Here is a 19522-nt window from a genome sequence, read left to right as displayed (position 1 = left end):
AACACTCAGTGCTCTCCCCTTCCAGCACTTTTACTCTCCTGCCCCCAAGCTAACTAGGAAGCTAACATGCTGCAAAGCATGCCTGATTTTGACTATCCCTGCACTGGTTTTTTAGACTGTGTAATACCTAGACCCCTCTCTTCCATTTTGCACTCCGGAGGAAGGTCTGCGGCAGCCCTGAAGTGCAGAAGTCCCAAGCCATGACCAGAAAATGACACTGGGTCTCTGGGTTTTTTTTCCAAGCAGCAGCAGCAGCTGCAGTTAAGGATATTGCACATACAGCAACATGTGACACCCAGAGAGGAGGGGACATGTCACAACACAGCTGATTCTGCTTTTCCTTTCATTGATCCTGCGTCTGTGAAAAACATTTACTTTCAGACATCCCACTTCAAATTCTAATCCAAATCCTGCTTCCTTTTATCAGCAGCAGGTTTAGTGAAGAAATGATAAAGTGGCTTAAGAGCATAATTTGGTTGAAGAACGGGAACATTTTTGTTATGCTTTAACAGAAGTAAGTTCCTTCATCCCATGCAGCTCCAGAGGTGCCAGCCCCACGAAGCAGCAGGACGCAAGCTGGCTTTACGCCGCTTTACAAAGCTTCGAGCGTAAGGAAAACAATGCCCGCGGTCACTCCTTCACAGCCACGGCTGCCCTAGCGAGGTCTGCAACACCAGGCTTAGCTCTGCTCCTCCGTGCTCCCTTCTTTCTAGCGATTTTTAAACACTTTACTTAAAAACTGGCATATTGACCGAACACCCCACATCCACACACCCGCCCTTCCAGATGGAAAGTGACGAGAGGTCCCACGTTCTCCTCCGCTTCCCCCCGCGGCGCCCCAGGCCGGCGGCAGGCCCAGCGCACCCGGAGCCGCAGCCCGCCTTGGGGCCACCACGCAGCAGGGACGGACGGCGGAGCCGTGCGGTTTACGCCTTTTGCACGGATCTACCCAGAGTGGGCGCCCAAACCGGCTCAGCGGGCGCCGCCCGCCGCTACCGACCGCGCTCCGCAGGCAGCCCGCCGCGCCGAGCAGGCCCTGCCGCGGCCCGCCGCCCAGCCGCCGGCCGAGGGAGCCGCCCCGGGGGCCGCTCGCCGCCCCGCCCGGGGGCCGCCCCGGCGCCCGTCTGCGCGGGCGGGCCTGCACATGCCCAGCAGCGCGGGCAGCCGCTGCCCTCCCCGGCCGCCGCCGGCTCCGCGCCGTCCTGCCGGTAGGTGCGCGCCGCCGTGCCGAGGGCCGCCGCCGGGCCCTGCGCCGCGGGGGAGCGCGGGGGCGGGCGGGTCGCGCCGCTGGGGACGCCGAGTCCCCTCCGGGAGCAGGGGGCAGCGCCAGGGCGGCCTGGGAGCCGCCCGGGGGAGGGGGCGCCGCGCTGCCGCAGGCCCCCCTGGAACGCTCCGGCGTGGCTCCGCGGGGGGAGCGCGCTGGGGGCGAGGGCAGCGAGGAACGGTATTTTTAGCAAGAACGGGGTGGGGCTTTGTGTTTTTATTTTCATTTAAAGCAGCCTCGCTTGCCAGATGATTTTTAATAACTGCCGGCACATGCGCGTTGCTGCGGTTGCTAGAGGATTGTTTTCCGTGACTGCAGTAGAGGCGCGCTCGGAAGCGGCGGTCAAAACGCCGGGGTCTCTGCCCTTCACCCCCCTCCCGCGACCCCCTTCTTCGGGGGGGGCAGCGTCACGGTGGGGACGGGCCGCCTGGTGCCTGCGGGAGCGCAGGTCACTGCCCAGTGAACCTGTGGGCACCGGGAAGAAGCGGGGGGAAACACTCATCTGAAGCATTCTGAAAGATGTCCTTAATTATCCTTAAAAAAAAAACCCAAACACACCATACCACAACAAAAACCAAACCTCCTCTTAACCTGACAAGTGTTGCAACTCATAATGATGGCTTGCAGTCGTTACCATACTTCAAACGGAATACTTAATGCAGCTAAATAAAGCTGGATTCTTACTAAAAAAAAAAATATTACTAAAATAAACTGATGGCTGTTTAAGATCTGACAGCTCTTCAGATTTGTAATCTGCCTTTAGAACTCCACAGGTGGCAGTAAAGGTGAGGGAAAGGGGCCTTTGCCTCTTCACCAGCACACCAACAAATTCCCCAGATCAAAGCTGCACTGCTATTTGTGTTTATCAAAATAACAGCATTTGGCCTCATCTCTCCGCACCAAGTGTCACTGGGAGGCTGTGACAGCACCCATATGAATTTGAAAACTTTCCAATTAATTCAAAATGGAAAATAATTTCCAGCACTGATTTTAACGTAAGTTGACATTTAATTTATGATAGAGTATGTCTATGGAGATGATGAATTGGAAGCATTACTTGTGGGAGATACAAAAAAGCACTGGCATTCCTGTTCACTTTTCTAGCTTCATGTCCAGCTAATTACTTTTTGTCCATAGATATGAATTACTCTCGGTTCATAACCACTGTGAGTGCAGCAAGAAAAGCGTCTCCAATAAGACTTCTCAGTGAGTATATGCCCATTCTTGCCAGGTTTTCTGGAAGGGTGTCATTCTGTGTTCTGGGCTTGAAAGAAAACTGTGCTGCAAGCTGACAAGCAAGGCCAGTTAACAGCTTTCACTTTTGGCAAGTTGAGATGTCAAGCAGGTGTAAAGAAGAATAAAGTGTATAGCCTTGAACCACTTCAGAAACCCATCCAGATAAAAGAAATAGTATTGTCACTTCAACATGCTTCTGAAAAATCTTTGCTACTGCCTCTGAGGCAGGGCTTTTGGCACAGTTTGCTACTGAATTTATGCCGGTTGTCCAGGAACAAGCAACTGCTAATGACTTGAAATTCAGTCCCAGCACCATGTTTCTTTCCACCTAGCTTTCCTGTATCCTGTTAAAGTCCATAAATTCCTCAGCACCCCCTCAGTGTTACTACATTTTCCCTTTCTATATTACGCTATCATTAGGCTACCATGTTACATAGTCTTCTGTGTGACAGATAGAAAAGGTTAACTACCTACTACTTGTTTACTCAGTTGAAACCTACAGGGACCTGACAGAATCAGAGCATGAGACATACATCACTAGTTAAGCCTTCAGGGGTCGATTTCCTCTCTTGGTAAGCGGTTGGCATTTGCTGTTCTGCTTAAAATGCTTCATACAGGTACAGCTAAGTCAAGTAATTCACTATAGTCAGTCTCTTACATTTTCAAGTGATACACTGATACACATCGTAACAGAGAAGTAGCAGAGCTTGTGCAGAAAGACACATGGAGGCTGCAGTTTTGATGACAAAGTAAATCTCTTTACCAGACCAAAAGTCACAGACATGACCCATATCGATAAACTGATAAGAATTAACTCCCCCTATTCAAGTTTGCTAGTAAGTAGTTGAGAATAAACTCAGTAACTGGAGGCTTTAAACCAAATCTGATGTCATCTTTCTTCTCATATCTGATGCAAAACTACCAAGCCGGCATGAATGCCATAATGTAAACTTTTAGATTTAATGCAGTCAAGTGCCCTTGCTGGACTGAGGTCCAATCTGGGCTGCATAGACTGGGCTTGAATGATTGTGAAACTGGGTCTTTAAAGCAAGAGTTGCTAACATTTTCTTCTTACTGAATTATTTACACGGTGCCTCTGTTGCTAAAGCTGGGCTGCCAGAAATGTTCCCACTCCCTTATGGAAAAGCTATAATCATACATGTAATTATCAGTGTAGCTGCACTACTGCCACTTCAGCTAAAGTGAGACTAAACAAAAGACAAAGGCAATCATTCCAAGTCACTCTAAACAGAAGATCGTTAAGGTTTTAAATTCTTGAAGCTTAAAGACATCAGTTACAGAAGAAGTTTTAGTAATAGTAGAACAATCCAGATTTAAAATAAATTATAAATAGGGGTTTTTAAACAGATTTTTTTTTTTGTTTGGTCTGTCTTACCCATGTCTTCCCCCCCTTCCCCCAATGTAATCCAAGTAGAAAGGTGAATTTAAAAAGAATTAATGATCATTTTGAATTCAAGACAGTTAAAGTGAAAAATGGAACAAACTTCTCTGGACTTAAATGCTGACTATATGATCAATGTTGCAAATAATCAAATTGTAACCAAGGTCTTCTCCCTTTACTCTAGCTGAATTGATGCAGAAGTCTCCTCCATCTCTCATCTCTCTGGCTGGAGGGGCACCAAACCCTAGTGTTTTTCCCTTTAAGAGGGCTACTGTTGCCATCAGACATGGAACGGCTGTTGAGATTGGGGAAGATCTGATGAAGCGGGCTCTGCAGTACTCAGCCTCAGCCGGGTATCAGTCACAGCTGCTTGCACTTCAAGATACCAAAATCAAAGGATTATAAAATCCTTTACTATTGCATTAATTCACCTGTGTTTTTAAAACATGTTTGTAAAACCTGTTTTACAGAACCAGGTTTAACATCTTTCAATTTGCCTGACTATTTACATTTTGGTTTAAGTGGAAAGTTGTGAGCAGATGTGTAATTAAAAAAAAAACCCTAACACTAGTAATTCTCAAGCCAGAGCATTTCCTGGCTGTTAGTATTTGAGAATTCAGACTCCCAGATCACCAGGAGGAATCATTTTGTGTTTTACAGTAAGCTACTACACTGCAATACATAGTTTCCATATTCCGGACTATTTGGTACCCTATATTAAAGTCAGTATGTACTACTTGTGGTAGTTGAATGAAGATATTTATAGTAATGTCATTTTTAGTACAAAAATTGCATGCCATTAAGTTACTTTAGCTCTAATGTGAGCTCCCCAGCAGACAGCACTGAGTCAGGCTTGTGACAGGTTTGCAAAAATATTTAGGTACACAGAAAGGCATGCAGGGCATTAATCAGTGAAGTTAAGACTTCTCTTAATATTTCAATTAACTTAGCCATTTGTGGACATTCTACAAGATCTTAAGACATTTTTTGAAAAGAGTTTCAGAAATCCTGAGTATCTGTAGCCTATTACTAGCAGTATTGCAAGCTTTGTCACATTGCCACATTTGAGTATGAAAAGATCACTTCTAGGAGTAGACATTGTTCAGCCTCCACCCCTATTCCATCCTTAGCAAATCACTTCCACCCAGATTTCAGTATGATAGTTTAGTGTATGGACCAACAGATATTCATTTCTGCTCTTCCATAGAAAAATAAGATAAATGTTTCTTCATTTGGTAGGGCAGGTATAAAATCAGCATCTATGTGTATCTATGTGACACTGAAATCAGACTGAGGACCCTGTGCTAGATTAAGCAATGATTTAGAGGAACAGCCTAGCTTTGGCCTATAGATGTTAGATACACCTTATTTTATTCACGTTTCAGGATTCCAGAGCTGCTGGCTTGGCTAAAGGATTTCCAGAGGCATCTACATAATCCCCCTACAGCCAACTACAGTCCTGAGCAAGGACAAATGGAAGTGTGCATCACAACAGGCAGCCAGGAAGGCTTGTGTAAAGTAAGACCAAAAGCTTCATACATTAAATGCATTTCTTTCAGCGATGTTTATTCCTCCATCAGTTCAGTTACACACAGGATGAAGTGCTACTATATAACTATATGCAGGGCACTTTGTTAAATATATGTCTCACAGTATTATGAATGCAAGGTAATAGAGCTGAAATAAAACTGGCGTGGCAGTCTCATCTGTCAGGACTGCATGACTTCAGGTAAACTAAAGAGCCTGTCAGAAAACATGCTGTAAGGTATCATTTAATGTTACTTTAGTACAATAATAAGTACATAGGTATATTATTTGCTTTACCATAACTCAATTCTAATTATATTAGCCTTCCGTAAATAATTCCCCTTTCCAATCCTCTCTCACTGCTGTGTAGTTGATCCTTTCTGTAACTGAAGCACTGTTTCTGTTTTATAGTAAAGCACTGCCTTTCCATTTCAAATTGGTATCCTCTAGCTGATTACCCAGCTTCATTTGCCTCAAAAGCAGCATGTTCTCATTTGTTCATTGCTTTTCTCACAGATGGCATGTTAAATGGTTAGGCAATTACTAATACCAAGATTTTTAATCATATGAGGAAATCAGAAGTATGAAGCATGTGTACAAGAATGTCACAATCTAAGATACTCTTCTTTTACAGGTGTTTGAAATGCTCATTAATCCTGGGGACAACATCCTATTGGATGCACCTACATACTCTGGGACACTAGCAGCTGTAAGTATTCTTTAGCTACAAAACACTGATACATTTGAAACAGTAATTTAGTATCTTATCTGCATGCTTATATACACTGTCTGTATTTACTGTAAAAACATATCTTAGAATCAAGTTTTTACCATTAGTCCTGTCAAGTTCATGAATATTAATTCATAGAAGTTTTTCTACTAAAAGTTCTATAAAAGCTATTCCCAGGAGTGAAGTTACTCTTCCAAAATCCTAGTTCATTCAAGGGCTGAGGTCACATTTGGGATTGGAAAGCAAGCCATCACAACCTGGTCAGGTTGAAGCAAATGTGTGACAACTGGGTATTTTGAGATGTCAGCACATTCACCTGAAATGTAGCTATGGTATAATAAGCAGCCCATGACATAAACAGTATAAAACTGGAATATGCTTGAAACATATGAGTGCAAAAATGTGAATTAGTAAGAACTACACAAAAGTTTACTTCTGAAAAGTAACATAACCAGTGTGTAATTAAATGTCAGCTCAGAATGCCTACCTGTAAGAAGGGTTGGAACAGATAATATGCCACAACATTTGTCTACTCTCGCCTTGCATCAAAACACATTTTATTACTGTTTGCTGTGCTAAGTTTGAATGCATCTTTTCTAATGAAATATATGTTGTTAGGAATATATTTTGACAATGCAGCATCTTGCATTTTTACTTAAAAATGCAGAGCATTACATGGTACAGATTGAAATTCCAGAGGAGACAGCATGCTTTTTTGTTGGTATTTTGCCTGTATTTTTTCATACTGCTGTCAACAGGTCACTGCAGTAGCATCATTTCATTCTCCTTTATATTGCAGAATGTATCTATTGCGAACAGATACTTTGCCCTTTGTCAGTGAGGAGTATCTTATAGTTCTGGCATTTCCACTGAAGTAGAGTGTAAATTGTCAGTAGGAAATGAAGGTGCTCTGAACTTACTACCTGTGGTGAGACCATGAGGAGTCCTGAAAGAACACAGTTCAAATTTACAAAATCCCTTTCTGCTTGCAAAACCATGTCTGATTTCCTAGAGAAGAGCAACAGTTGAACATAGGAGGTACCCATTTCTTCTCAGTTGTCTTAAAAGGGCAAATAAGGAGTGATGTGGTAAATTTGACAAGCCTCACAGCAAATTCAGACAGACTTTCTTTTGAATCATGAGCAAATGGAGTTTGACGTAGCTACTAAGTCAGAAAGACTTTGCAATGAAATTTTACGATGCTGATGATAAAAGGAAGACCTTTGAATGACTGGATTATGACAGTTTTGTTCCTCCTATCAACAGCTGAGACCCTTGGGTTGTAACATAATTAACGTTCCTAGTGACCAGCATGGCATTATTCCAAAAGCTCTAAAAGAAATTTTATCTACTTGGAGTCCAGAAGACATAAAAAAACGTAGCCACCACCTCCCCAAATTCCTGTACACTGTTCCGAATGGGTGCAACCCAACTGGAAACTCTCTGACCACAGAGCGCAAGAAGGAGATTTATCAGGTATGTAGCTGGGGCCTTGTGAATCTTGTAGGCAGAAACAGATAAATGTCAATCTCAATTCAGTCGAGGATACCCCACATACGGTATTTTGGCCCATTATTGGTCCAGTAGATATTCCTCCTAGAACTTGTTTCTAGCATAACCTGTTCCATGACAACTCTTCAGAGGTGGACTATGCATTAGATAAATTGTTTTTGCAATAGTAGCCCGTTGCCGCCTGCTGCCTTTGCCGTGGTCTTCTAACTGGACTTACTGCAAGTTTTCACACTACATGGAACAGACCTTCAGTTATGTACATGTGTCCTTGTACAGCAGGTACCAGGCTTACTCTTATAATTGCTTGATGTCCAAATTGGGCATTTGAAAGATTCTCTTGATAGGGCCTTGTATACAGTGAATGAACAATCCATAGAATAATATTATGATCCTGGTAATAGGCCCAGGGTATAGGAAGAAATGGATTCAGTGTCCTCACATTTTAACAAATCTTTACTTTCTGTTCATTTCTTTAGCTTGCAAGAAAATATGATTTCCTCATAATAGAAGATGATCCTTACTACTTTCTTCAGTTTGAAAAGGTAATTTTTTTCTTCCATACTCCTTAGTAACATCTTTTCTGGTCCAGGAGAGAACTAAGGTTTGAGCCATGGATCTTGCTGTATGCTCCTTCTTCACGTCCCACCAAGGTAGTTACAGGCTTCACAGTCTAGGCTACTTTTAGTTGCTGTCCCCTTTGTGGCATTTTATTGCATCAGCTCTGTTAATCACTGTTTCAAATTCCTCAAGCCTTACACAGGACAGAATTTCCTTCAGTAGTCAGAGAATGTCAAACTTCGCCTCCAGAGCAAAACAAGTACGCCGCTGAATCAGCACTTGAAAATAGCAGCCTCTTAATGTTCCTTTCAGCCCAGTCTTACATTCAGTGGAAGGCTGCCTACTCCCAATCTACTACATCCCATTTTTACCCCTTAGTCTTTTGAAGAACCTGAGAGAGTTCTCCCAGATACCACAGAAAGTAGCACTGAGTAGGCAGCTTCCCTCCTTCATGTAAATTTTCCCTAAACAGGTAACTATGGAGTGTTGATCTGTCTTTATGCATGGATCTACAGTTGCTCAGTCTGCCGAAGTACCTAACTTCAGGAATAAAAGCTGGTCTTAGAAAGCAGTAAAACATTGGTAGAAGCTAAAGTTCAGTATTTTTATTTTAAAATATGTTTCTATGGGAGGAGGCAATAAAACTTCCCTTGCTCATTGAACAGCATTGTATGGCTTTGTTAGAGAGCGTAGGGGAAAAGGTATAAAAGTAGAATTCTTGATAAGGAAAAAACTATGCTGAACTCAGATCAAAATTTGGTCATATCATCTGATTTCCCTTTTTAAGGTAAAGCTAGAAGCTACAGGGACCCATCTTAGAAATTATAGTATCTGCTTACTCCATAAAAAGATATCTTGGCAGAGAAGTGGTTATTTCTTTCTCCTGCTTATGGCATAATACCAAAACTTGAACTGAGCACTTGTATGCTGAACAGTGGGCTAAGCATCAAAAAATAACAAGGCCAGTTTCTTGATGACTTTCATAGAATACTGTAATCGCATCTTAGACAGCTAGCCGAAACAATCACTTGTCAGCAAGTTACTGCATTTTTTTCCTTGGAATGCACATCCGTAAGATATTTACTACTGAAATATTTCTTTAAGAAATTAATTATGTCTTCATAGTAAAGAAAATAATTCCATCATAATCCTTACTTGCACCTTGAATTTTATTTTTTTATTTTTCTTCCAAGCCATGGGCTCCAACTTTCCTCTCAATGGATGTGGATGGCCGAGTTATCAGGACTGACTCTTTCTCTAAAATTCTCTCATCTGGGTAAGGCCAGCTTCAGACTGCTCAGCATTGCCTGTTCATTTAAGGCACAAGACTAATACTTCATGCAAAATGATCAGACATGTCATAGTGTTTTTTCATCTAATTCTGGAATGTACTTTTGGATCTACAGCTTTTCTCAGTCCACTCACTTTTGATGTTATTTCTTGGCAGTCATTTAACTCCAGATTCTGTTTCTCTTCCGATACCAATAGTTACGTCACTGTCCCCAGGCCACCCACTCTTGCAGACACCATCTAGGCAGAAGGACAGATGCTGGATTCCAGCTCTGTTCCAGGAACTCCTAGGAGCTTTTCTCTTCTTTTTCTATTTCTCCTATCTCCTTACCATTCCTGCAGGCTCCCTGAACTTGTAATATAGAAGAGAGAGGATGGCATCATTCTCAAACTATTTATAGGGTTATACTGATCTCTCTTCTTCTAGCCTCACAGTTCTTTCAGGTTGTTTCCACCTGTCCAAAAACCTAAGCTGGCTTTTTTCCATTTCACACAAGTCAACACTTTTGATTTTTAACTTGCTTTTCTTTATTATCCTAATAGATACAAGAAAGTAATGTGAATTCTGCACTGGCAGCTAGTGGATTATAACCCCATCCCTGAGAAAGTGAGGAGACAACATGATGCTAAGTGTGATTGCACTTTTAGAAGTGATACTGCAAAAAGGGATGATGCAATTTTATCTTTGTCAAAGATACATATGAGCTTATTGGTTCTGTTTTTCTTCAAAGAAAAAAAGATGGGTTGTAAGAATTGAAGCATGAATAAGAAACTAATATATCAGTCTAAATTCCAGTTAGCCTGCAGTACTGAAAGGGAGTGAAAGAATAAAGCTGTTTGCCACTTTCCATCTGTTTTCATAAAGCCTAAGCATTCATGATATTTCATTATGTGCAAACCTATCTTTCCTTCCCTTTGATTCATGTAATCTTTATGGTTGCAGAGGAAAGCTTACAAATGTGGGATATGTCCTCAAGTCTCAGAACTAAGAAGCTACTATAAGCATTAAAAACCCTTAAATGTTTTTATTTCATTACTTTGATACTGAGCTCATAAGTTGCATAAGCCTGGGGCTTAGGGCAGTATTAAGATACAGATGAACTTAAATGCATAAAGACCCTTACAGTATCAATGGAATGCTTACACATTTTCCCACTTAGAAGTTAAACCGTAACTCACACAAAGTATATCATATTGCATTTCTGTCGTAACTTTTTTTTCTGCCCCCTCTAGGTTAAGAATAGGTTTTCTGACAGGTCCCAAGCCTCTTATCGACAGAGTCATTCTGCACATTCAGGTTTCAACAATGCACACCAGCACTTTCACACAGGCAAGTATCAAACTGCCAACTGAAATGTATTTGGGAAATATAACATATTCCAAGTTGTAAGAAACCACAAGCGAACAGCTTAGCACTTTTGCAATTTTGTTTATAATAAGCACATACATTCTCAATTCTGCTGAAGGAAGAGAGACCACCATGGAAATTACAACCAAAGCTATAGGGCAGGGGTCCTCAAACTACGGCCCGCAGGCCAGATACGGCCCTCCAGGGTCCTCAATCCGGCCCCCCCCCCGCCGGGGGTTGGAGGGGGAAACCAAGCAGCCGCAGATGACTGCCTGCCACTGCATCTGCACGCTGGCCCCCTGTTTAAAAAGTTTAAGGACCCCTGCTATAGGGTGTCTCAGTGCATGGAAAGCACAGCTATTATGCCCTTAACCCTCAGATCTCAAGAATCAAGGTTTAAAGTGCTTCTTATCTCCTGCTGATAGGTTCACTCGAAAAACCTCAATGTAAAGTGTACATTGGAAGAAGCACTTAGATTTTTTCCGGTGTTCATTCTGCTTAGCAATTAGAACAATACTGTCAGCCCACAAAGACATTGCAAAGCAGACTGCCAACTACAGCCCCTTTATGGTTAGTAATAAGGAAAGGAGACACTGAGCACACCTAAATATGGCTGCCATCTTCCAGCTCCATTAGTTCATCATAGAGGCAGTATTAGACAGGCTGACATGGGCGGGAAGGTAAAGCAATATACATTGCCTTCCTTTTTCTCCCTGATTACCATATTTAGCTTTCCATCCATTTTTTCCCTCTCTGCAACTCAACTTCCAAACACTGCCATGATCCTTGAAGGCAGCAGTAACATGGACTACAATGGCCTGTTGCTGTTACGACCTCTGTTTATAAAGGGCTCCAAGAGACCCCATGTGCAATTTCTTGCCTGTGTGGAATTTTGATTATTGCATCAGGCTATGTATCTTTTGGTGATTGCAAACGGTTCTGTTTAAAATATGGTATTGATGATGTGTCTTATTTCTTTAGATTATGATATCTCAGCTGCTTCAGCAATGGGGAGAAAAGGGTTTCTTGGAGCATATAGACAGGTAGGGTCATGTCATATGCTGAATCCCATCATCTATCATTCTGCTTCTTGTGACCTACATAAAACATTCTTCGCAGTAAGGAGGTCAGAAGTATTAGGGCAAACATAAGCCAGGTCACCAAGACTGACATTATTCACACAAGAGTCCTGAAGGAGCTCAGAGTGAAGTTGCAGACATGCAGGTCAGGGCATGTAACCTACCACAACAGTCCGCCAGTCTGCTGGCGCAGCCATTATGCAGCTCCCATCTGAAGGGAACACAAGAGGGTACTAGGAGCTCCAAGTCAGAGAATAAAGTTTTCATCCCTGCTAAAGCAGTAGGCTGTATAGCAAAGGCTAAGATTGCTAGGCACATAATTTATTAAGAAAAAGGCAGCATAGCTTCTATAAAGGCAGTTCTTGCCTCACTAACTGAGCAGGCATTCACCCTCTAGCACCCTTAATCTAATGATTTTGGGTGCCGATAGAATGTTCTACAGAGAGCAGTGAGGTTCACCTACACTCGCTAAGCATTACCTTTATCACCACTCGAAGACAGAACACTGGGCTAAGGTCTAATTGAGCAAGGCATTTCTTAGGTACTGACTAACACACATTTGTTTTTAGTTTATTATGCTGGAGGAGCATAGTTTCTCTTGACTGTCCATGCTTCATTTCAGATGCCATACTCGGATGCCATTAGAACTCCAAGCTTGCTACTTCAGTGGGAGTGTGCTACACTCTGCAGAGGCCTATAAGAGGAATGTGAGCAAAGCATGGACAAAGTTTTTACGTTTCACTGTAACAGCCTCTCGTCCCCGAGCACCTGCCTGTTGTCCCTTCTGTAAACTAGCATTTTAAAAAAATCCAAAACAAAAAAAAAAAACCAAACCAAAGCAGACACACCAGCCCTAGTTTTGCCTTGTTTTAAGAATTAGGAACATAAAGATAGTCTTTGCAGTGAAACTTGGACCCTGCTTCTGCTCAACTTTCAGCAGTTCAAAAGATATATACAAAATACACCACTTCTTTTCTTGTAGGCCAAAAGACATCCTTGTTCAAGGCAACAGGCCGTTCTTCCTCTCAAGCTAATGAAAATAGTGCTGCAGGGTGCCATAGTGTAGCCACAGCCCTTTATAACCTTCTAGACTCAGTTGTCAGGTGATTTATTGATGAGGCCCAACAGCTGATTGGAATATCTTCCAGGGGATTTCATTTGGACAAAGTCAACTCGTTAGGTCAGGGGTCCTCAAACTATGGCCCGTGGGCCAGATAAGGCCCCCAGGGTGCTCAATCCACCCCACCCCCCCCTGCTGGGGGTTGGGGGGGAGGAACCAAGCAGCCGCAGATGACTGCCTGCCACTTCATCTGTGTGCCAGCCCCTGGTTTAAAAAGTTTGAGGACCCCTGTGTTAGGTCATGCTTTTGAGTTGGAGCTAGTTTGTTGTTTGGAGCAGCTACATTTTGGTGGAAGTCTTGTCTGTCTAACGCTTTACAATGCCATTCCAACATGAAAGTAAAATAATAACAGAAAGGCAAAAAACTCACAACAGAATTTGTGAATGGTAAAAACTGTGTAAGTGAGATTTACTATTTCATGCAGAATGTAACAATTGATGCAGGCTGAGTCTCAAAACTATATAAGCCTGCGGTGGTGTTTGTCTTATCAGGTATAATAAAATAAATTCAGAAAGCAAAGCTATTGGTTTAGAGAATATTTTTTAAAAATGATAAAATTAGTAGTAAAAGTACTTAATATGTTTTTCTCTACAGAGATGGGAACACATTTGCATTTGATTTACGAACTTTCTATCAAGCATTTCTGTGGTGTTTCCCATTGCACAGCACTTCTCATGTTAACAAAAGCCACTGCACAAGATTTGTCTATGTTGAAACTTGGGTTAGGGTCATTTTCCCTAGTAAGAGGTTGAGTTATTGGGATGTTTTAGTTCAGGTGTGGAGCAGATGGGTTCAAAAGTTTAGAAAAGGGGAAGCTGGCAAATAGTCATTCCAGGTTCATCATATGATTTGCTTTTTACCTTGTGAAATAGCATTTCCATGTGTTACTATTACACAAATTCAACTCAAATGCACAAAGATTAAGTCTGTGCTTTTGCATATGTGCAAGTCCTTAATTTTCTTCTGCTTTGTGCAGTAAATACTACTAACAGGACTTGTATCCACTGATAGAATAGACAGCATAGATATAATATATAAAGTTTCTATGACATATGTAAAGCTTAAGAAGCAGCCACACAAGCACTTCCTCTGTCTGGTTGATCAGTGCTTTGTTAGAGACAAAGCTGAAGCATTCAGGACTTCTCTGATACATGTACAACATTTTATACACGCAGTATACTCAGTTGTGCCCATCTAGGATATACTTAACGTTTCCATTAAATGTGCACTTAGGTTGTTCAGGTAGAAAAGCTTTGTTTCTGCCTTTGGAAACAAATGGACTCTAAAGTGCTATGAGATCATGACTTTGAATTGATAATTTACTTTCAGAGTGGTGGAGTTCTACAGGGCCCAGCGGGATGCAATGCTCATTGCTGCTGAGAAGTGGTTAAAAGGTCAGTGAGTGCAACACAGCTAATTACTTAAATTTTTTTCTAGCTGTTTATCTTCTTTGATAATCAGTAAAGTTCAGCTCTTGACTGAAGTGACATATAAGCATTATAAGCAAATCAATGACATTAAATATTAAGCTTGGGACAAATTATCTAGCGCTGCTGTTTTCATGCTTTTCTGGTGGGACAAGAAGATGGTGATGAGAAAAAAGCTCACCACGTTACTGTATAAAACAGTTTACAAAGAGCATATATTTCACTCCACTATGTTCTTATACTTTTTATGTGTAAAATCTGTCTTTAAAAATCTCCATCTGAAATAGCCAGAGATAGTGGCCTTAATTTAAAAGAAGATATAAACAATTGATGTAGTAGTAGCGATAATTTTTTTTGTCAGAAATCAGTTTTAAATGTCCTCTTTCAAAAGCGGTTAATCGTGGAGCATAGAAAGAATTTGATCAACAATTCTGCCATTACAATTAGTGACTCACTCCTCACTCCTTTTAGTCAGTCTGAAGTGGAATCAGCAATAACTGCTTAAGAACTGCTTACCTGCCTTAGATGATGCTTCCATGGGACATGAGTACTTGGGCACCACACAGTCATTAATATACATGCTGTTAATAATTCCAGGTTTTTGGATATGAAGTATTTCTTTTTTACATGGCTCTGAACAACCCTGGGTTGTTGACCTAGGTAGGCCCTCTCTGTCTCAATTCCCCAAGTATCAAAACAATGTAATAGCACTGGGCTACCTTAAACTGTATTGTGAGTATGTACTCATGTAAAAGACTACAGGGTCTTCGTGTTTTCTAGTAATAGAAGCCATAATACTATGGAAGACAGACCTTTATTTTGTAGATATAATGGTTAAGTACATCAAGGAGGAGCTGGAGAAGATGTCAAGTCAAATAAATAGTCTCTTCAAAAATATGTCCAAAACCAGGTAAAGAATTCTAGGTAAACAAAAGGTATACAGTAAGTCTGCACACACAATATAAGACAAATTCTCTAGGCCTTCCCATCCTCTTCATAACTCCTAGGCTCTCCTTTGCTTTAGGGAAAAATCTGTAATCATTGAAACTTAAAGGAAAATGCTTTTGCACTTTGCTACACTTAAAATCATATTGATAGTCAAAGTGATGTTAGAAACTGCGTCAGAAAAATTATTTTAGATTGTTTACTTGATCTGAAATAATCAACAAATACAAGTTTGTTAATGTTTGGGATTTCTGTAATTCAGAGCAATCACTTTCACAAAAAGTATTGAGGAAACCAGCACAAATGCAGTAAGCCCACACAGATTTGGAGTACTTTAAATTTGGCAAATGGCATCCTGGCTCTGTGGCCTACATTCCCTTTGAGTTCACTGGAGCAATAAATCAACATCTCTAAATCTATGATGTGTCAGTTAAAGTTGGGTCAAAAGTTTCTTTCTTGATTCCCTTCTTTTCTCTTTCTCTCTCCAGATTTGGCAGAATGGTACTGTCCTGCTGCTGGCATGTTCTTGTGGATCAAAATTAAGGGTGTTCCTGATACACAGCAGCTGATCATGGAAAAAGCTTTGCAGAAAGAAGTATGACCTATAGTGTAATGGCTTATGATGTTAAAATGAAACGAGGGAAGGATAAAATAAATTTACCATATCTATCTGCACATCTGAGCACACAAAAAAGCAGGGGAACTTGGGCACCATCACTGAGTCTGCAAGTCAAGGCATTGTTGCACAATGACTCATTAATAAAATATTTTTATGTCTGTATTCAGATGTTGATATTTAATCAGCTTAAATTTAAACCATTATAATATATAGTAGAATATATCAAGTATACAACACATATATATAATATTATTATATGTACTTATATGAATGAACGCTATCCGCAATATCTTTTTAATAAGACAAATTAAGTTATTTTATTTCTACAATTTTTAAGAGCCATCACTGTGCACTGAGTAAACTATATCCCATCTCACTGGTGCTTCTAAATATTGTGATGACAAGCCAGATCTGGTAACCCACCAGCCTAGGTAACCAAAACCTAAGAGCCCTTTGATTTTATGATGAAAAGTCTGAATCCAGGTTACACATTTTTGGCCTCTTATTTTGAAGAGAAGAAATGCATAACGCCATGTTCTGATACCAGTGTTTCAGCAGTAAGCCTTCTCAAATTTAATTAACATAGTGTTTTAAAACTGTAGAAGTGGTAATAACTGGGTAGCTAATTGATTTTTCTTAGGTGTTACTGGTTCCTGGAGGAGCATTCAATATTGATAGTTCAGAGCCTAGTTCTTATGTCAGAGCCTCCTTCTCTCTGTCTTCTCCAGCCCAGATGGATCTGGTAAGTGAGATTTTTTTTTTTTTTTTTTTTTTTGCATTCTTATCAAGACAGTTTCTCACATAGTAATACTCCCTTAATTTTACTCATTTCTTCTGTGTTTTATTGGACATTAGTACAGGTTTTTTAGTACTTAGTTGATTAAGCAGTACTGTTGAAGCAGTATTAGCCGGGTTTTAGGCAAGTTACTCATATCCAAATGACCTGAAAGGTACCAAATTTTTAGGACCACTTAAAATTTTTCTGTGTATCTCCTACATGTAGAGTCTCACACTTAATCCTCCCAGACATTATTCATAAAGGCTTTACTGAAGTCAGAGTAAGTTTTGCTATTTGCTTTAGCATTAGGAGTCATCATGTATCTTATATTCCAGATTTTCCATTCCTGCGATTGAATTATCTGTTTTGTGTGTGTGTTGTCAATCGTTTATAAGAAAGAATATTGTTTTTCTTTCATACAATTGACATACATGTTGTATTTAATTTCTCAGGAACTAGTCTTTGTATTTTTGGAACATTTTGGATGTTATTCAGCTGTATCTATAAAGTTAGTGGGAAGAAAGATAGGAGACATTCATTTATGCAGATTTAATACTCATTTGATTCAGGTGCTTGAAACAGCTCAGTATTTGTAGTTGTACTTTCATTCAGTTGTGAAGGTTTGTAACAGATAAGCATTTCAATTGTTTTTCTGTTTCTTCTGTATTTCTTCTGTATTTCTTCTTTCTTCTTTGTAATTTATAACCATACTATTGACAGTCGAATCTTATCTTTCATATGCTTCCCGATTCAACCTTTTCTTTCACCTTTGGAGCCTCCAGGCTCTTAAGTTAAAAGAGGTACTCTTCCAGGGATCACTAGTTTAAAAGTACAACTTTTATTAAATTATGTTACTGTATTAAAAGTAAAACTGTTTAGTTGCAGCTGAACTCTATTCAACCTTTGAGCATTACTCTATGCATTTTTCTGTTTAAGAAAACTCTGCCTTTATTTTCTCTCAGAGAAGTGGAACCTTTGTCCAAAGGCCATACATGTTGTTATAAAAGGGAAACAGAGAATATCAGAATTTTGCAGTATAAAATACTGAGTTTGTATATGATTAGGGTAGTGTTAGTAGTTTTACAGGTTTGGTCTGTTGCTGGAATCTAAGTGTGAACCATGTCTATGTCGTTGCAGGCCTTCAAGAGACTGGCTGACCTCATAAAAGAAACTTTGTGAAAAAGCTAAATAGAGCTCTTGCAGCAATCCAAATCATCTCCAGAAAATATTTATTAACATTTGGATTTCATCAGAACACTTTAAAAGCAAGCACAATACAATGGATGTTTCCTTAGATCGTTTCAGCTGAAAAGGCAAAAAATGAAAGTGAAAAAGTTTGCTTAACTTTTATGACAGGACATTGCATTACTAAATTTATTCCAATTCAGAAACATCTAAAACACTCAAAACCAAAATGTTCCGTTTCCTGTCAAAGGCATGTTTTTGTTAGATTTGAATTGATTTTTTGTTCTGGCTTTTGTGTTCCATGTGGGTTGGGAAACAGGGAAATCAGTTACTTAGGAAGTTGCACCTGAGGTGGTCTTACCCACTATTAATCCCAATTTATACATTCCTCCAACAGCTTATGTTGGAATTGTTTTTGCATGTCACTTTCCTTGTCCTTCTGTATGGTGTCTGGTTTTGAAGATTTGAAGATCAGTATTTAATTGTACTAAAGTTTTGTCAGATAAAAGCAATGTAGGGATGTTAAAAAATTGAAATTGATCCAGCACAATTAGGCTATGATTACAAATAAAACTAATTGGGCTAAGGTCCCTTGCAATTTGCATGGGTTTTGCAGCTCATTCTCTTAAATTTGTAAAAGGTTTTCTGATTGCTGGCTTCCACTTCAGTCTGTGAATAATTACTTTGTACCTGTGTTAGAAAATCTCTGGTTTGCAAAGGCATGTGGATGTGCTAATAGAACTTCTCTCTGCTCTTAGTTAGTCAGACATGTTTTTGAACAGAGAGCGTAAGTAACTGAGCAGGGGACATAGTGGAATGGACAATACCCTGACACTGCCAGATGTACAAAGCAAGCAAAATGAAAAATAAAGAAATGTTTTGATCTCTAGTCCTTTGGTTGTTATCTTCACAAACATTTAATACTTGGCAACATGTACAAAACCTTCAGAAAGTTTTAACTGTACAGATTTTCCAAGACTCCCCGTCTTGCTTAGTGACTTAAATTTTATTACTTTTTGGATGAAAAAACACTGTTGTTTTCCACCAACAGCATATGGTTGTTTCTTTATGTGCAAGTGTTCAGAGTTTCAGAGTAAAAACACATAAGGGTCAGGCACAACCTTGCTTAATTGGAAGTTTCACGAGAGTCATAGTCTTAGTACTAACAATAGTTTTCATTTCCTCTAGTTATAAATAGCATGTGTCATAACAAACTAGCACAGATACGTGCCTTTCCCAGTACCTCTTCTGTCATCAGGATCATTTCAGTGCCATCAGCCCAGGATCACCTTTTATCTCTATCTCAAGCCTTTTAATTTAGTCACACATCCAAGCCATCTCTGTGCTTTGCAGCTTCTTGAGCAGCATATCTAAGCTCTATCCTTTCCCCTCTTCTAGATTACTGTGACTTTTAGTCAAGTCCTCATGATTCTCAGACTTAATTTTCTCCAATTTGCTGTCAGTATGTGATGCCTTTCCTCTCAGACCGGTTTGAAGTACTT

The 19522-nt window shown here is 40.4% G+C and overlaps 1 protein-coding gene across 2 annotated transcripts; it reads left to right on the top strand.

Moving 5' to 3' along the window:
* The first annotated feature begins 904 nt into the window (after positions 1–904).
* On the top strand, positions 905–18909 carry AADAT (aminoadipate aminotransferase). Of its 2 annotated transcripts, XM_056348949.1 has the most exons (14): positions 922–1208; positions 2402–2470; positions 4087–4255; positions 5288–5420; positions 6064–6138; positions 7426–7635; positions 8148–8213; positions 9423–9505; positions 10753–10849; positions 11849–11910; positions 14396–14460; positions 15927–16033; positions 16698–16799; positions 17973–18909. In XM_056348949.1, the coding sequence occupies exons 1-14, from the start codon at positions 1145–1147 to the stop codon at positions 18012–18014; spliced, it is 1344 nt and encodes a 447-aa protein (XP_056204924.1). In that variant the 5' UTR covers positions 922–1144; the 3' UTR covers positions 18015–18909. The 2 variants fall into 2 exon arrangements, with proteins under 2 accessions (XP_056204932.1, XP_056204924.1); XM_056348957.1 differs by lacking the exons at positions 16698–16799; positions 17973–18909 and adding an exon at positions 12569–12653 and having other exon boundaries at positions 905–1208; positions 15927–15977.
* Positions 18910–19522: the final 613 nt, after the last annotated feature.

Source organism: Falco biarmicus, chromosome 1 (assembly GCF_023638135.1).
Source record: "Falco biarmicus isolate bFalBia1 chromosome 1, bFalBia1.pri, whole genome shotgun sequence".
NCBI lineage: Eukaryota > Metazoa > Chordata > Aves > Falconiformes > Falconidae > Falco > Falco biarmicus.
The sequence above is the reverse complement of the archived record's forward strand: the minus strand, read 5'-3'. Positions and strand labels throughout refer to the sequence as shown.